The 18,455-nt window shown below is 40.9% G+C and overlaps 1 protein-coding gene across 5 annotated transcripts in view; it reads left to right on the top strand.

Annotated features, from left to right (window-relative positions):
• The window catches only part of TBCE (tubulin folding cofactor E), a 152,398-nt gene that overhangs the window by 12,498 nt on the left and 121,445 nt on the right, over positions 1-18,455 (top strand). For all 5 annotated transcript variants that reach the window (XR_005061057.2, XM_037017119.2, XM_037017116.2 and 2 more), the window contains one exon: positions 10,387-10,517. Coding sequence is in view for 4 of the 5 variants with exons in the window: in XM_037017119.2 (XP_036873014.2) it covers positions 10,418-10,517 (100 nt within the window). In the remaining variant the exon portion in view is untranslated. The remainder of the gene's footprint in view (positions 1-10,386; positions 10,518-18,455) is intronic.

Below are 18,455 nucleotides of genomic sequence, written 5' to 3'. Positions count from 1 at the left end.
GTTGTTTCTGCCTTTTGGCTATTTGTGACTAATACTTCTTTGAACATGGGTGTACAGATATGTGCTTGCGTCCTTCCTTTCAGTTATTTTCAAATTATTTTGAGGAATTATATAGCTATCTTATCATTTAGACCATATAGGAAACAGTTTAGAAATGGAATAAAGATCAATAAAGCAATGGGAAAATGGACAAAGGATGTGAACAGGTAGTTCACAGAAAAGGAAATCAAGATGAATGGATGCTCAGCTTTCCTCATAAAATAAAATGCAAATAAAATACATATTTCACTTATCAGACTGACAAGTCACAAAAAGTTTGGTAATATTCTGTGGGGCAAGGTTGTCAGGATACAGGGGCTTATGCACTACTGATGGGACTGTAAATTGGTACCACAGAAAAGGTACATTTTGACATGTGTGCTCAAAGTTAAAAATGCACCTATAAAGAAGATGGTGGCGTGAGTAGAGCAGTGGAAATATCCTCCCAAAACCACATATATTTTTGAAAAAACAACAAATACAACTCTTCCTAAAAGAGAGACCAGAAAACAAAGGACAACAGCCAGACTACATCCACACCTGCGAGAACCCAGTGCCTCGCGACAGGGGTAAGATACAAGCTGCGGCCCGGTGGGACCCGAGCACCCCTCACCCCAGATCCCAGCAGGAGGAGAGGAGTCGGAGCGGGGAGGGAGAGGGAGCCCAGGACTGCTAAATAGTCAGCCGTAGCCATCCGCACGACAGCGCAGACACAGTGTGTGCAAGGGGTGCTGGAAACTAGGGAAACAGGACAGTAAGACCTGTGAGAGTCCCCACAGCCGGCGCCCGTGGGACAGAGAAAAGCGAGTGCTTTTTGAAAGTCTTAAAGGGACAGGGACCCCAAGCTGGACGGAAGCGTCCCGGGACACTTAGCCCAGCAGCTGGGAATCCTGGCGAACTCTGGGCACCCTAAGGCCCTGGGCAGCAGGGCAACTCGGAGGCCCCTCAGGGAGATAAACAGCCTCCCGGCCGTTTCCCCGTGACACGGCTCCACCATATCAGAGCAGCAGCCTGAGGCAGGCCACACCCACAGCAAACACGGAGCTAAACTCCATAGCGGCCAGGCAAGAATCAGAAGCCCTGTCTGTGCAGAGCTGCCCAGCACAAGCCGCTAGAGGTCGCTGTTCTCCCAGGAGAGGAAGGCCACAAACCAAAAAGAAGGGACGTTCTCCCAGCCATCACTTACACCATCTCTGCAAACTATCTCTATCGCCATGAAAAGGCAAAAGAATTTGATGCAGACCAAAATCACAACCCCTCAGAAGGAGATAGACCTAACCAGTCTTCCTGAAAAAGAATTCAAACTAAAAATCATAAACATGCTGATGGAGCTGCAGAGAAATATACAAGAGCTAAGGGATGATGTCCGGAGGGAGATTACAGAAGTGAAACAGTCTCTGGAAGGATTTATAAACAGAATGGATAAGATGTAAGAGGCCATTGATGGAATAGAGACTAGAGAACAGGAACGCATAGAAGCTGATGCACAGAGACATAAAAGGATCTCCAGGAATGAAACAGTAGTAAGAGAACTGTGACCAATCCAAAAGAAACAATGTCCACATTATAGGGGTACCAGAGGAAGAAGAAAGAGGAAAACGGAAGGAAAGTGTCTTTGAAGAAATAATTGCTGAGAACTTCCCCAAACTGGGGGAGGAAATAGTTGCTCAGACTACAGTCACACAGAACTCCCAACAGAAGGGACCCAAAGAGGACAACACCAAGACACATAATAATTAAAATGGCAAAGATCAAGGACAAGGATAGAGTATTAAAGGCAGCCAGAGAGAAAAAAGGTCACCTACAAAGGAAAACCAATCAGGCTATCATCAGACTTCTCAACAGAAACCCTACAGGCCAGAAGAGAATGGCATGATATACTTAATGCAATGAAACAGAAGGGCCTTGAACCAAGGTTACTGAATCCAGCATGATTATCATTTAAATATGAAGGAGGGATTAAACAATTGCCAGACAAGCAAAAGTTGAGGGAATTTGCCTCCCACAAACCACCTCTACAGGGTATTTTAGAGGGACTGCTCTAGATGGGAGCACTCCTAAAAAGAGCACAGAACAAAACACCCAACATATGAAGAATGGAGAAGGAGGGATAAGAAGGGAGAGAAATAATCATCACATTGTGTTTATAATAGCTCAATAAGTGAGTTAAGTTAGACAGTAAGGTAGTAAAGAAGCTAACCTTGAACCTTTGGTAACCACGAATCTAAAGCCTGCAATGGCAATAAGTATATGTCTTTCAATAATCACCCTAAATGTAAATGGACTGAATGCACCAATCAAAAGACACAGAGTAATAGAATGGATAAAAAAGCAAGACCCATCTATGCTGCTTACAAAGAGACCTCAAACGCAAATACACGCACAGAATAAAAGTCAAAGGATGGAAAAAGATATTTCATGCCAACAACAGGGAGAAAAAAGCAGGTGTTGCAATACTAGTATCAGACAAAATAGACTTCAAAACAAAGAAAGTAGCAAGATATAAAGAAGGACACTACATAGTGATAAAGGGCTCAGTCCAACAAGAGGATATAACCATTATAAACGTATATACACCCAATACAGGAGCACCAATATATGTGAAACAAATACTAACAGAATTAAAGGAGGAAATAGAATGCAATGCATTCATTTTGGGAGACTTAAACACACCATTCATTCCAAAGGACAGATCCACCAGACAGAAAATAACAACACAGAGGCACTGAACAACACACTGGAACAGATGGACCTAATAGACATCTATAGAACTCTACATCCAAAGCAACAGGATAAACATTCTTCTCAAGGGCACCTGGAACATTCTCCAGAATAGACCATATACTAGGCCACGAAAAGAGCCTCAGTAAATTCCGAAAGATTGAAATCCTACCAACCAACTTTTCAGACCACAGAGGTATAAAACTAGAAATAAATTGTACAAAGAAAGCAAAAAGGCTTACAAACACATGGAGGCCTAACAACATGCTCCTAAGTAATCAATGGATCAATGACCAAATGAAAATGGAGATACAGCAATATATGGAAACAAATGACAACAACAACACAAAGCCCCAACTTCTGTGGCATGCAGCAAAAGCAGTCTTAAGAGGAAAGTATATAGCAATCCAGGCATATTTAAAGAAGGAAGAACAATCCCAAATGAATAGTCTAATGTCACAGTTATCGAAATTGGAAAAAGAAGAACAAATGAGGCCTAAGGTCAGCAGATGGAGGAACATAATGAAGACTAGAGAAGAAATAAATAAAATTGAGAAGAATAAAACAGTAGAAAAAATCAATGAAACCAAGAGCAGGTTCTTCGAGAAAATAAACAAAATAGATAACCTCTAGCCAGACTTATGAAGAGAAGAATTATTAAGTCAGACTTATTAAGACTTATCAACAGAATCAGAAATGAAAAAGGAAAAATAATGATGGATCCCACAGAAACACAAAGAATTATTAGAGAATACTATGAAAATCTATATGCTAACAAGCTGGGAAACCTAGGAGAAATGGACAACTTCCTAGAAAAATACAACCTTCCAAGACTGACCCAGAAAGAAACAGAAAATCTAAACGGACCAATTACCAGCAACAAAATTGAATCAGTAATCAAAAAACTACCCAAGTAAAAAACCCCCGGGCCAGATGGATTTACCTTGGAATTTTATCAGACATACAGAGAAGACCTAATACCCATTCTCCTTAAAGTTTTCCAAAAAATAGAAGAGGAGGGAATACTCCCAAACTCATTCTATGAAGCCAACATCACCCTAATGCCAAAACCAGACAAAGACCCCACCAGAAAAGAAAACTACAGACCAATATCCTGGATGAACGTAGATGCAAAAATACTCAATAAAATATTAGCACACCAAATTCAAAAATATATCAAGAGTATCATAAACCATGACCAAGTGGGATTCATCCCAGGGATGCAATGATGTTACAACATTCGAAAATCCATCAACATCATCCACCACATCAACAAAAAGAAGCACAAAAACCACATGATCATCTCCATAGATGCTGAAAAAGCATTTGACAAAATTCAACACCCTTCATGATAAAAACTCTCAACAAAATGGGCATAGAGGGCAAGTACCTCAACATAATAAATGCCATATATGATATACCCACAGCTAACATCGTATTGAACAGCAAGAGGCTGAAAGCTTTTCCTCTGAGATCAGGAACAAGACAGGGATGCCCACTCTCCCCACTGTTACTCAACATAGTACTGTAGGTTCTAGCCACAGTAATTAGACAAAACAAAGAAATACAAGGAATCCAGATTGGTAAAGAAGAAGTCAAACTGTCAGTATTTGCAGATGATATGATATTGTACATAAAAAACCCTAAACTCCACTCCAAAACTACTCGAACTAATATTGGAATTCAGCAAAGTTGCAGGATACAAAATTAACACACAGAAATCTGTGGCTTTCCTATACACTAACAATAAACTAATAGAAAGAGAAATCAGGAAAATGATTCCATTCACAATAGCATCAAAAGAATAAAATACCTAGGAATAAACCTAACCAAGGAAGTGAAAGACGTATACCCTGAAAACTACAAGACACTCTTAAGAGAAATTAAAGAGGACACTAACAAATAGAAACTCATCCCATGCTCCTGGCTAGGAAGAATTAATATCGTCAAAATGGCCATCCTGCCCAAAGCAATATACAGATTTGATTCAATCCCTATCAAATTACCAATGACATTCTTCAATTAACTGGAACAAATAGTTCAAAAATTCATATGGAACCACCGAAGACCCCAAATAGCCAAAGCAATCCTGAGAAGGAAGAATAAAGTGGCGGGGGGGATCTCACTCCCTGACTTCAAAGTCTACTACAAAGCCACAGTAATCAAGACAATTTGGTACTGGCACAAGAACAGAGCCACAGACCAGTGGAACAGAATAGAGACTCCAAACATTAACCCAAACATATATGGTCAATTAATATATGATAAAGGAGCCATGGACATGCAATTGGGAAATGACAGTCTCTTCAACAGATGGTGCCTGCAAAACTGGACAGGTACATGTAAGAGAATGACACTGGATCACTGTCTAACCCCATACACAAAATAAATTCGAAATGGATCAAAGACCTGAATGTAAGTCATGAAACCATAAAACTCTTAGAAAAAAACATAGGCAAAAATCTCATGGACATAAACATGAGTGACTTCTTCATCAACATATCTCCCTGAACAAGGGAAAAAAGCAAAAATGAACAAGTGGGACTATATCAAGCTGAAAAGCTTCTGTACAGCAAAGGACACCATCAATAGAACAAAAAGGTATCCTACAGTATGGGAGAATATATTCATAAATGACACATCTGATAAAGGGTTGACATCTGAAATATATAAAGAGCTCACACGCCTCAACAAACAAAAGGCAAATAATCCAATTAAAAAATGGGCAGAGGAGCTGAATAGACAGTTCTCCAAAGAAGAAATTCAGATGGCCAACAGACACATGAAAAGATGCTCGACATCGCTAGTCATCAGAGAAATGCAAATTAAAACCACAATGAGATATCACCCCACACCAGTAAGGATGGCTACCATCCAAAAGACAAACAACAAGAAACGTTGGCGAGGTTGTGGAGAAAGGGGAACCCGCCTACACTGCTGGTGTGAATGTAAATTAGTTCAACCATTGTGGAAAGCAGTATGGAGGTTCCTCAAAAAGCTCAAAATAGAAATACTATTTGACCCAGGAATTCCACTTCTAGGAATTTACCCTAAGAATGCAGCACTCCAGTTTGAAAAAGACAGATGCACCCATATGTTTATCGCTGCACTATTTACAATAGCCAAGATATGGAAGCAACCTAAATGTTCATCGGCAGATGAATGGATAAAGAAGAAGTGGTACATATACACAATGGAATATTACTCAGCCATAAGAAAAAAAGAGATCCTACCATTTGCAACAACATAGATGGAGCCAGAGGGCATTATTCTCAGTGAAATAAGCCAGGCGGAGAAAGACAAGTACCAAATGATTTCACTCATATGTGGAGTATAAGAACAAAGGAAAACTGAAGGAACAAAATAGCAGCAGAATCACAAAACCCAAGAATGGACTAATTGTTACCAAAGGGAAAGGGACTGGGGAGAATGGGTGGGAAGGGAGGGACGAGGGTGGGGAAAAAGAAAGGGGGCATTATGATTAGCATGTATATATAGTGTGTGGGGGGGGGCATGGGGAGGGCTGTGCAACACAGAGAAGACAATTAGTGATTTTACAGCATCTTACTACGCTGATGGACAGTGACTGTGAAGGGGTATGTGGGGGGACTTCGTGAAGGGGCAAGCCTAGAAAACATAATGTTCTTCATGTAATTGTAGATTAATGATACAAAAAGAATAAAATATAAGAATAAATTTAAAAGTCCAAAAAAAAATGCACCTATCCTTTGACTAAGTAATACCTGTTTTGAGAATGTTTCGTACAGATATTTTTGCACAAGTGTAAAAAGATAAATGTGCTGGCTTAATCCTTGCCAGTATTGTTTATAATAGCAAAATTTAGGAAGTAACCTAATCCATCAGTTTGAGGACTGTTGAATAAATTATGGTGTATCTATACAAATACTATGCATCCATAAAAATTGAAAAGCTCCCGACAGCTGTGGATAAATCTCTAGGATATATTACTGAGTGATGTAAAGAATAGAACCACATGAATAGTATGTTCTCATTTCTATGAAGAATGAAGAAAAATGCTTTCTTGTATAAACATAAAGTAAGTATGGAAATACAGTTGAGGAAATACAGTTGATTACCCTTGAAAAATATGAGTTTGAACTGTGCAGGTCCACTTTATCCAACGTTTTTTCAATAAACGTGTTGGAAAATTTTTTGGAGAATTGCAGTAATTTGAGAAATTTCCATTTCTATAGCTTACTTTATTGTATGATTACAGTATATACTACATATAACATACAAGATATGGGTTAATTGACTGTCATTGGTAAAAGTTCTGGTCAAAGTAGGCTGTTAGTAATTAAGCCTTTGGAAAGTCAACAGTTACATGTGGATTTTGAACTGCATGGGGGAGTCGTCAGTGCCACTAACTTTCACATTGTTCAAGGGCCAAGTGTATTTATAAGATGCTAAGAAAGCTGTTGCTAGTGGAAAGACATAATGAGTGGCAGGCATGGAAGGGAAACTTACAGTGTATCCACTTTTATACTTGTGGGTATCTATTCAGAAAATTAACTGAGAAAGAAATGCAAAGAAAAATATAAAGGGGATTATAAATGGGAAAAGAGGCAGTTTTTAACCAATGACTTTTAGACACTTCAACAAACCTGCTGAGAAAAATATCAGTCAGGATGAGCCTTAAAATCAACTTGTGAAAAAAATGTCAAGACCAGAAAAGAAGCTTTTAGGATGGGTTTAGACTAACAAGTAGTTCAAGAATGTTTACTTGTTGGGTGTAGTGTTTTATTTTTTTTAAATTTATATCCAAAACATCTTCAAACATAGAAAAAAGGAAAGAAAAATATAATGAGTAGTTCATGGAACCAAGATTCTGCCTACTCCTTGAACTTCTTGTAGGAATGGCACTCTATACTGATTGTATTAGTCCTCTGGGACTAGAACTTTGCATGGGAACACAGGCTTAGCCCTATCGTGAATCAGCGTTCTCAGCTGCTTAGTATATCTAACTGTACTTGAGCTTATTAAACATGGCTTCCCCATGCCTGCCCCTACCAGCCTACTGATTTTACTTTGAAATCATCTGAACTGTTTTGACTTTTCCCATGAAGTTCAGGCTTTGGGATGTTTTCTCTCTTGTTTTTCAACCCTACCAGGCAGATGAAATATGAGTCTTGGCCCCCTCCTGACTGCCCTGCCCACCCATATTTAAACAGTCAAAGTCCAGCCCCTCCTTGAAATACCAGTTTTCTCACAAGAATTGGGAAAAATGTTTTTATGGGAAACTAGAGAGTATGATTGAGAGAACCTAATTGTGAAACTTGAGAAGAGGTAAAAGTGCCTAGATTATTCTGTTTTATGAAAACAGCAGGTTAAATATAGCACAGATGACTAGAGTAATAGAGGGAATGTCTACTGTTTCTTTAACAAGCATAACATAAAGGTAGAGAAGTAGTAATTTTAATGACCTCAGGAATGTGATTCTAACCCAAGAAGGTGTGATTAGCAGTGTATGTTTTTCTCTTTTTGTATGCATATTATATGGTAATATTATTAAAATAGAAAAATACTTTGGTAGTCCTGTAACTTGTGGTCATTTCAAAATCCTTGTTCTGCAGCCTTGTGAATTTTGTGTAATAGAAACTAAGCTTCATTTAGACAAAGCTGTGGGTGTGGCTGTGAACCATATCATGCCAGCAGGCCACACACAAGGCTGTTAAACCCTAGTTAGTCTTGCAGATCTCTGCAGTCCCTGACACTGTTACTCCATTATTCTTACTGCCCTTGTGTTCCAAGACACCAGGAATCTGGTTGTCTTTTTTTTGTTTTTTTTTTGGTCTCATTAACCTACAATTACATGAGGAACATTATGTTTACTAGACTCCCCCCATCACCAAGTTCCCCCCACATACCCCATTGCAGTCACTGTCCATCAGCGTACTAAGATGCTGTAGAATCACTACCTGTCCTCTCCGTGCTATACAGCCTTCCCCCGTGCCCCCCACCCACACATTTCTGGTTGTCTTTTTATCCTTTCTGGCTTTTCCTGCTCTGATTTCTTCAGGGTTTATTTCCTCTCCCTTTTAAATAGTCTATTTCCCCAGGATTCTGTCATCAATCCTCTTTTCTTTCCACCTCATACATGGTTGACACCATCCACTTTAATGATGTCAGTTTTAAATTGGGCTGATGACTCCCAAATATGTATTCCTACTGAAAACATCTTTTGAACTAAAGACCCACATCCATCACAACATTCTCTAGGCACCTCAAACTCACTATCTTCCCTCCCACACTTAAACCTCCCCTTACATTACTCATTTCAGTGCCTCATACCACCATCTACCCAAGCAAAAGCTCAGAGTCTCCCTAGTTTTCTGTTTACTATTTCTATCCAATTAATCACCAGACTGTGTTGATTCTAGCTCTTACCTTACTCTAAAATGCATACCCTTCTCTCAGGTCTAACTGGCCCTGGACTGTAAGTTTCTGAAGCAGGAATCATACGTAGTATGGATTACTATGAAGGGAGGTCTAACACAGTAGCTAGCACATCGCAGGGTTTTGTATGTATTGAATGAATGGATGGAGGCTAAAGCCTTGGTTCAGGCTCCTAGTTTTTTTGTGAGTTAAAATAGTATTTCTCTAGCTGACTACTCTGCTTTTTACTTCCTTTCAACATATTGTCTACACTGCCACTGGTATGATGTATCTAAAATACAACTTTATAGGTATTTTGAGTGTGTATTTCTAAAAGATAAAGGCTTTTTAAAAGATCAGAGTTATTACACCATTATCACAACTACACATTTGACTTAAAAAAAAAATAAAGTTTTATTAGCCTTGTTGGAAACACTTATTATTTAAGTCAGTGGTCAAATTTTCTCATAATTTATTTTAAAAATTATTTACAGGTTTTAAAAATTAGGATCCAAATAAGTTTATATGTTGCAATTGATGTGGCTCTTAAGTTTCTTTTATTCTCTTTGTTCTCTTTGTTCTCCCTCCATCTCTTTGTTCTCCTTTCATTTGGTTTGTTGGAAAAACCCACTTGCTTGTGCTGTAGCATGCCCCAATTCTCTACTTTTTGGCTGGCTGCACACACTAGTGGTGTCATTTAACGTAGTCTTCTGCTTTCCTGTGAAGTAGGCGTTGGGTCTAGTGATCATTCCTGGATAGAGGATACTTTTCTCTCAGGTTCCTTTTAAGACCTTCTCTCTATTTTTAAGGTTCTGTATTTTTATTAGAGTTTAATTTTTCATTTGTTGTTCATTATATGCATTGCTTTCTGTATCTGTGGATTTGTGTTTTTCTCCCTGGCTTGAGTATAATGCCCATACTACCCTTTTCCTTTCCCTTTTCTTCATTACTTTTATACCCCTCTCTTCTGCTCTCCTTTCCCTTAATAGATGACAAAACAGATGAATCCTGTGATGTTAGTTAACTGGAGTTAAAGATTTTAAAAATAGATAGTCAAAGTAAGGTAATATCAAATTATGAGGGCTTGGTACATAAATCTATAGGTTCTCTTCATCCATAGTACAAAGACTAAAATGGTCAAAAGTGTTGACCTCTTGAATATCTCAATGAAGTCAAAAAAATTTTAAGATTTCATTAAGTTCTTGTTACTGTTATAATTTTTTCCCCTAGATCTCATATTTTGGATTCTGACTACTTTATAATGAATGACACTTTGACATTAGATGTCATTGGTCGAAGAGTTGAAGTTAATGGAGAACATGCAACAGTGCGTTTTTCTGGTGTTGTCCCTCCTGTGACAGGTAATTTATATTTTTTTTTGTGTGTGTATGTATGTATATTTTGTAGATTTTTCTGTGTAGGCTTCTCAGTAATACTTTGTAACATCAAGTTTTGAGGCAACTAACAACCAATTCATAGATGTTTCCTATACACATTTGTTTTAATTGGGTGACAGTATCCTCTGGGATCTATGGTTTTATTCACACACTTATCTAATTACTTAGTGCTGGTATTGTAAATTAAGTCAGCCTTAAAATACCTTATGAGTAAATTTTAAACAACGAAAAATTTTGAATTCTTTAATCCTAACCTCAAAAACTAAGTCATTTTTTGAAATTTCTTTTGTCATCGATCCATGTGTGTATGTGTTTAATGTAGTTTAAATTGATATACAATTTTGTGTTACCGTTTTCACTTATTTTGTATGTATTTATCTGTGTTTCTATAGAATTTTACTTGCTTTTTATTGAGATCCAATTGACATAACATTATATTAGTTACAGGTATACAATGTAATGATTCAATATTTGTATATACTGTGAAATGGTCACCTCAACAAGTCTTTTTACCATCTGTTGCCACATACAGTTACACATTTTTTTCTTGTAACGAGAACTTTTAAGATCTATTCTCTCAGCAACTTTCAAATTTACAGTACAGCGTTATTAACTATAGTCACCATACTATAACATCCCCAGGACTTATTTTTTTATAATTGCCTTTTGATACCCTTCATCCATTTCACCCATCCCTCACCCTCCACCTCTGGCAACCACTAGTCTTTCTCTGTATATAAGTTTGTTCTTTTGTTAGTTTTTAGATTCCAAATATATGAGCTATCACGTGGTACCTATCTTTTCTCTGTCTGACTTATTTCAATGCTCTGAAGGTCTATCCATGTTGTCACAAATGACAAGATTTCCTTGCTTTTTATGACTGAATAATATTCCATTGTGCATAAATACCACCTTTGCTTTATCCATTCATGCATCAGTGGATGCTTAGGTTGTTTTCATGTCTTGATTATTGTGAAAATGGCTGCAGGGAAAAAGGAGGGGTGCAGATATCTGTTGGAGTTAGTGTTTTGCTTTTTCTTGGATAAATACCCAGAAGTGGAATTCTAGATCCTATGGTGGTTCTATTTTTAGTTTTTTGACTACCCTGTATACGGTTTCCATAGTGACTGCACCAATTCACATTCTCAGCAACAGTGCATAAGAATTCCCTTTTCTCCACGTCCTTGCCAACACTTGTTAATTCTTGTCTTTTGGGTAGTGGCCATTCTAACAGGTGATACCTCATTGTTGTTTTGATTTCATTTCCCTGATGATTAGTGATGTTGAGCACCTTTTCATGTACCTATTGGCCATCTCTGTGTCTTCTTTGGAAAAAATGTCTATTCAGATCCTCTGCCCTTTTTTAAAAAAATTAATTAATTAATTATTTTGTTGTCATTAATCTACAATTACATGAAGAGTATTATGTTTACTAGGGTCCCCCCTTCACCAAATCCCCCCCATAAACCCCATTACAGTACTGTCCATCAGCGTAGTAAGATGCTATAGAATCACTACTTGTCTTCTCTGTGTTGCACAGCCCTCCCTATGCCCCCGCCGACATTATACCTGCTAATTGTAATGCCCCCTTTCTTTTTCCCCACCCTTATCCCTCCCTTCCCTCCCTTTCTCCCCAGTCCCTTTCCCTTTGGTAACTGTTAGTCTATTCTTAGGTTCTGTGATTCTGCTGCTGTTTTGTTCCTTCAGTCTTTCTTTGTTCCTATAGTATTTGAGTTTGAGGTGAGTCTCTTGTAAGCAGCATAGACATGGGTCTTGCTTTTTTATCCATTCTATTATTCTGTGTCTTTTGATTGGTGCATTCAGTCCATTTACATTTAGGGTGATTATTGAAAGATATATACTTATTGCCATTGCAGGCTTTAGATTCATGGTTGCCAAGGTTCAAGGTTAGCTTCTTTAGTATCTTACTGTCTAACTTAACTTACTTATTGAGCTATTTTAGACACTGTCTGATCATTCTTTATTTTTCTCCCTTCTTATTCCTCCTCCTCCGTTCTTTATATGTTGGTTGTTTTAGTCTGTGCTCTTTTGTGCTTCCTTTAACTGCTTTTGTGGGTAGTTGATTTTATTTTTTGCCTTTAGTTAGTATTTGGTTGGTCTGCTTTCTTTGCTGTGATTTTATTTTCTCTGGTGACATCTATTTAGTCTTAGAAGTGCTCCCATCTAGAGCAGTCCCTCTAAAATACCCTGTAGAGGTGGTTTGTGGGAGGCAAATTCCCTCAACTTTTGCTTGTCTGGGAATTGTTTTATCCTTCCTTCATATTTAAATGATAGTCGTGCTGGATACAGTATTCTTGGTTCAAGGCCCTTCTCTTTCATTGCATTAAATATATCATGCCATTCTCTTCTGGCCTATAAGGTTTCTGTTGAGAGGTCTGATGATAGCCTGATGGGTTTTCCTTTGTAGGTGACGTTTTTCCTCTCTCTAGCTGCCTTTAAAACTCTATCCTTGTCCTTGATCTTTGCCATTTTAATTATTATGTGTCTTGGTGTTGTCCTGCTTGGGTCCTTTCTGTTGGGAGTTCTGTACACTTCCATGGTCTGATCAATTATTTCCTCCCCCACTTTGGGGAAGTTTTCAGCAATTATTTCTTCAAATACTCTTTCTATCCCTTTCTCTCTCTCTTCTTCTTCTGGTACCCCTATAATGTGGATATTGTTCCTTTTGGATTGGTCACACAGTTCTCTTAATATTGTTTCATTCCTGGAGATCCTTTTATCTCTCTCTGCGTCAGCTTCTGTGCTTCCTGTTCTCTGGTTTCTATTCCATCAATGGCCTCTTGCATCTTATAAATTCTGTTTATAAATCCTTCCAGAGATTGTTTAATTTCTGTAATCTCCCTCCGGACATCTGTAATCTCCCTCTGGACTTCATCCCTTAGCTCTTGCGTATTTCTCTGCAGCTCCATCATCATGGTTATAAGCTTTATTTTTAATTCTTTTTCAGGAAGACTGGTTACGTCTATCTCCTTCTCAGGGTTTGCCTCTGTGATCTTGGTCTGTATCAATTTCTTCTGCCTTTTCATGGCGATAGATATATTTGTGGGGAGCTGGCTTGTGTGTTGGGTAAGAGAAAGTCCCTTCTTGCCAGTTTATGGCCTTCCTCTCCTGGGAGAAGAGCGGGCTCTAGCGGCTTGTGCTGGGCAGCTGCATGCAGACGGGGCTTGTGATCTTGCCCGGCCACTATGGAGTTTATGTAGCTCTGCAGCTGCTGTGGGCATGGCCGGCCTCAGGCTACTGCTCCAGTATGGTGGAGCCACCTCGGAGGGGGAACAGGCGGGAGGCTGTTTATCACGGTGAGGGGCCTCCGAGCAGTGCTGCGGAGGTTTGGGCGCTCAGAGTTCCCTGGGATTTGCAGCTGCTGGGCTAAGTGTCCCAGGGCGCTTTCGTCCAGCTGTGGGGTCCCTGTCCCTTTAAGACTTTCAAAAAGCACTTGCTGTTCTTTGTCCCAGGTGCGCAAGCTGCGGGGACCCGCTCACAGATCTTACTGTCCTGTTTCCCTAGTTTTCAGCACCCCACGCCACATGCACTATGTGTCTGCGCTCCGGTGAGGATGGCTAGGGCTGGGTGATTAGCAGTCCTGGGCTCCCTCTCCCTCCCCACTCCGACTCCTCTCCTCCCGCCGGAAGCTGGGGTGAGGGGCACTCGGGTCCCGCCGGATTGCGGCTTGTATCTTACCCCCTTTGTGAGGCGCTGGGTTCTCGCAGGTGTGGATGTAGTCTGGCTGTTGTCCTGTGTCTTCTGGTCTCTCTTTTAGGATTAGTTGTATTTGTCATATTTTCAAATATATATATGGTTTTGGGAGGAGATTTCTGCTGCTCTACTCACACCACCATCTTGGTTCTCTACCTCTGCCCATTTTTTAATTGGATTTTTTTTGTTTTTGCAGTGAGTTAAGTTTTTTATATATTTGGATATTAGCTCCGTATCAGATACATGATTTGCAAATATTTTTTCCCATTCAGTAAGTTGCCTTTTCATTTTGTTGATGGTTTTACTTAATGATTACATTTAGTATACTACATAGTTGGTTTAATCATTCTTTATTTTTAAACATCAAATTCCAGTTTTTTACTTTTGTAAAGAAGAGTAGTAAACTTATATATATGTGTTAGTCAATCAAGAAATATATGAGTATCTTCTGTGTATTAGGAACTGGTCTGAAATGGTACTTGGGGATTCAGTGATAAATTTACATCACAGGGTCTCAAAGTGTGGTACCTGACCAGTATCATTTGGTTATTTGTTATAAATGCAAATTCTTGAGCCTTACCCAGAACTACTGAATCAGAAACTCTGGAGGTGAGGCCTGGCAGTCTGTGTTTTAGGAAGTCCTTTGGGGGATTCTGAAGCTCACTAAGGTTTCAGAACCACTGAACTAGATATTTACCATGCTTTCATGGACCTAAGCTTTATTGTGGAAGTCTTTAAACAGATACTTAACATGGAGAGTCTTTTTTCTCCCCCTTGTTTGACTGGGATTATTGGCATGTGGAAGAGAAGGTAACATTTAACTAGGGTCAGTTGATTAGTAACCTTAATTACTAATTAAGCAATGATGATGTACCAGGTGCTTGTACATGTGTCTTCTACTTTAAACATTATAACAACTTTAAAGTATAGATGTTGCTGGTCCCATTTTTAGAGAGGAGACCATCTCTCCTGACAGGTATTGCACCTGGGCAAGTTCACTCTGGACTCAGTGAGACCGAATAACAACAATGGAACCCTAGGTGTAAAAGGATGTCTTGCCATTGGGTTTCAGTCCCGGACAAGTTAACTATGGATTCAGTGAGACCACAGAAATGACAGTGGAATGTTCTTGACGTGAAAGGGTTTATACTCAACTTTATTCGCACTGTAGCAGGTAAATCACTAGAATCCCATCCACACAGAGCAAATCTGCACAGAGCAACCTGGCCTCTGCCTCTGGGCCTCTCTACCCCTGCAGCCATCTCAGTCTCTGCCCTCGGTGCTCCCACCACTCCAGCCTCTGCTCTCTGCTTTCCTTCAGCCCTGCAGCTGTGCAGCAGCCATGCCACCATGTCACCCAGAGCACTGGGTGGAGCTCTTTATATAGAATCAGTAATGACATATTGCTTATGTGTGTAGTGAGCAAGCTGACCAGGATCAGGTGAGAATCCTGGCCATAGGAACCTTCACTTTGTCCACAAAGGATTTATTCCAAGCTTTATTCTCACTGTAGCAGGTTTATTGCTGGAATCACGTCTGCCTCTGGGGCATACACAGTTCATCTCCATCTCTGCTTCTGGGCAGAGCACTGGTCAGCTCTATATAGTGACACCCAGCAATAATGGTTCATTGCCAACAGCTGTGGAAGCATTAGCTTACACAGTAGGCCCATTACATCATCAAGTAGTTTCGGGTCAGGTGAGGATCCTGGCCATAGGAACTTTCATTTTCACTAGAAAGACCAAAACTTAGGTCTCAAAGCTTTCATATAGCACAGCAGCAATTTGAATCTATGTTTCAGAGTCCATGCCCTTTCTACACTATTGCTTCTCAAGAGTACAAACATTTTAAAGTTCTTGATCTGTATTGCCAATTTGCTGTCTGAAAGTATTGGGTCAATGTCCAAAACTTGGAAATTTCTAATACCCTAGTTCTCTGGGGAAAAACTGAGATGGAGATCCCCACTCAAGAAGTTTAACATTTGGAAACTTTACTAATTACTGGTGGAAGGATTAATATTAATGGGAGGGAAGGCAGCAGGATTGGGGGGAGGGAGAAGTTGGGCCTGTTGATATACTCTAAACAAAGCTGACCATGTGGGTGTCTTGCCAATGGGTTTCAGCCCTGGGCAAGTTCGCTATGGATTCAATGTGACCAAAGAAAATGACAGCAAAATCTTTGTGGGGTGAAAGGGTTATACCCAACTTTAATTTCAGGTGGCAGGTCAGTCACTAAAATCCTGTTCACTCGGAGCGAGTCTGTGTGCAGCAAGCTGGTGTCTGCCTGTGGACTCCTCTGTCTGCACAGCCGGCCTCTGGGCCCATCTGCCCACACAGCCATCCCACACAACCGTTCTCCGGGCCTCTCTGCACAGTCATCCCACACAGCCATCCTCTGGGCCTCTGTCCTTGGTGCTGCCACCACTCCAACCTCTGCTCTGCTCTCCTGCAGCCTTGCAGCCCTGCACCGTGTTGTGCCCAGAGTACTGGGCAGAGTTCTTTTCATAGAGTCAACAGCCATGTATTGCCCACAGGTGTGCAGTGAGCTAGTCAACCATGGCCAAGTGAGAATCCTGGCCACATGAACTCTCATTTTATCCACACTACACCCATCCAGGATTCTGTCCTCTCAGTCTATGTGCCTTTAGTCCTCTGCAATGGTCGCTGTGCAAGGAAGCTCAAACATTGATCTCCAGCCTCTCCAGCAAAAAGTCTTGCAGACACACAGGCCAGACTCGTGGCTCTGTCTCTGACCTCTGCCTCTTTGGTCTTAATGGCTAGAACTGCTGCTCTGGTTTCAGTTGTTGCCATAGCTCCAGTAAGATCCTATTTGGCTTCCCGTCTAATTTCCTTCCATCTTCTCCTGCCTGTATCAAATCAACCCACATCAGGGTCTTCATAACCATCATGAGGCCCCTCAGATTCCTCCTGTGAGTAACAGGAGGTTACTGGGTCCTTGTTGCTTCAGCTACTTTTTGTGTCACCTCGCACTTTGTAATTGCTGCCTCAAGGTGGGCTGCACTGTCAGGGAAGACAGCTTTCCCATCTCTGATACTGACAGAACAATTCCATCCACCCCTAAGTCCCATAGCCACCGGCTCAGCCTGAGTATAGGGGTGACCATAGAGTGCTCCACGACCTGAGGGAGGGGGCTGCTCCTCTCCTTGGGGAACTTTCAGCTGCTGGGTTTTTATTTTCTTTACAACCACTGGGCATGCTTTCAATACAGGAGGGGCCAGTGCCTCCGGCACCACCCCTTCATCCTTCCCCAGCTCTTGTATTTCTGGGGCTGATGGCACCTTTCTCTTCACTCCCCCAAGTGCCTCCTCTGCTACAGTGCCTCACAACAGTGCCAGCTCAGTCTTCAGAAAGTCGCTTACCTTCAGCTCAATGCTTTCCAGCTGATGTTCTTGTGCCACCTCTGCCTGTGCTTCCCTCAGGAGTTCGTCTTTTTCCTTGATGGCCTCTTCCTCCTTCAGAACACCTGGCAGTGCTGCCATCTCATCTCCAGTGGCACCTTGCTGCCGGTGCTCTCCTGCTGCCTCCTCCCACATCAAGGCCATCTCCTTCCTCAAGGATTCCACAGGAGTTTGCAGCTCGTGTTCTCGTGCCACCATTTTTTGGGTCTCCTCTGTTGACTTTTTTAATACTGTGAGAAGCAGCCAACCCACAATCCCTGCTGCCTCACAGGCACTCTGCTTCTCAAAGGATCTGCTTACTACACCAAGAGCCACCCGTACTGCCTCAGGTGTCACTTCCACTTGCCTCCAGTCCTGGGGTGGAGCACAGGCAAGCCACCTCAGACCACATACCCATTGGGGGACGATCCACTGTTTCCCCATTCATAGGGGCAGCCTGCTGAAGCACTCCTCCCATAAGAGCAGCCTGTCTTTTTTCTTGGTTAACAATGAACCCTGCCGACTTTCACCAATTGTCTTGTCAATGGGTTTCAGCCCAGGCAAGTTTGCTATGGATTCAATGTGACCAAAGAAAATGACAGCAAAACGTTCTTGGGGTGAAATGGTTATACCCAACTTTATTTCCAGGTGGCAGGTCAGTCACTAAAATCCGATTCATTCAGAGCGAGTCTGGATGAAGTAAGCTGGTGTCTGCCTCTGGGCCCCTCTGTCGGCACAGCCATCCCATACAGCTGTCCTTCAGGCCTCTCTGCACAGTCATCCTGCACAGC

Source organism: Manis javanica, chromosome 7, assembly GCF_040802235.1.
Source record: "Manis javanica isolate MJ-LG chromosome 7, MJ_LKY, whole genome shotgun sequence".
In the NCBI taxonomy this organism is placed as follows: Eukaryota; Metazoa; Chordata; class Mammalia; order Pholidota; family Manidae; genus Manis; species Manis javanica.
Note: the sequence above shows the minus strand (reverse complement) of the source record. Positions and strands in the feature narration are given on the sequence as shown.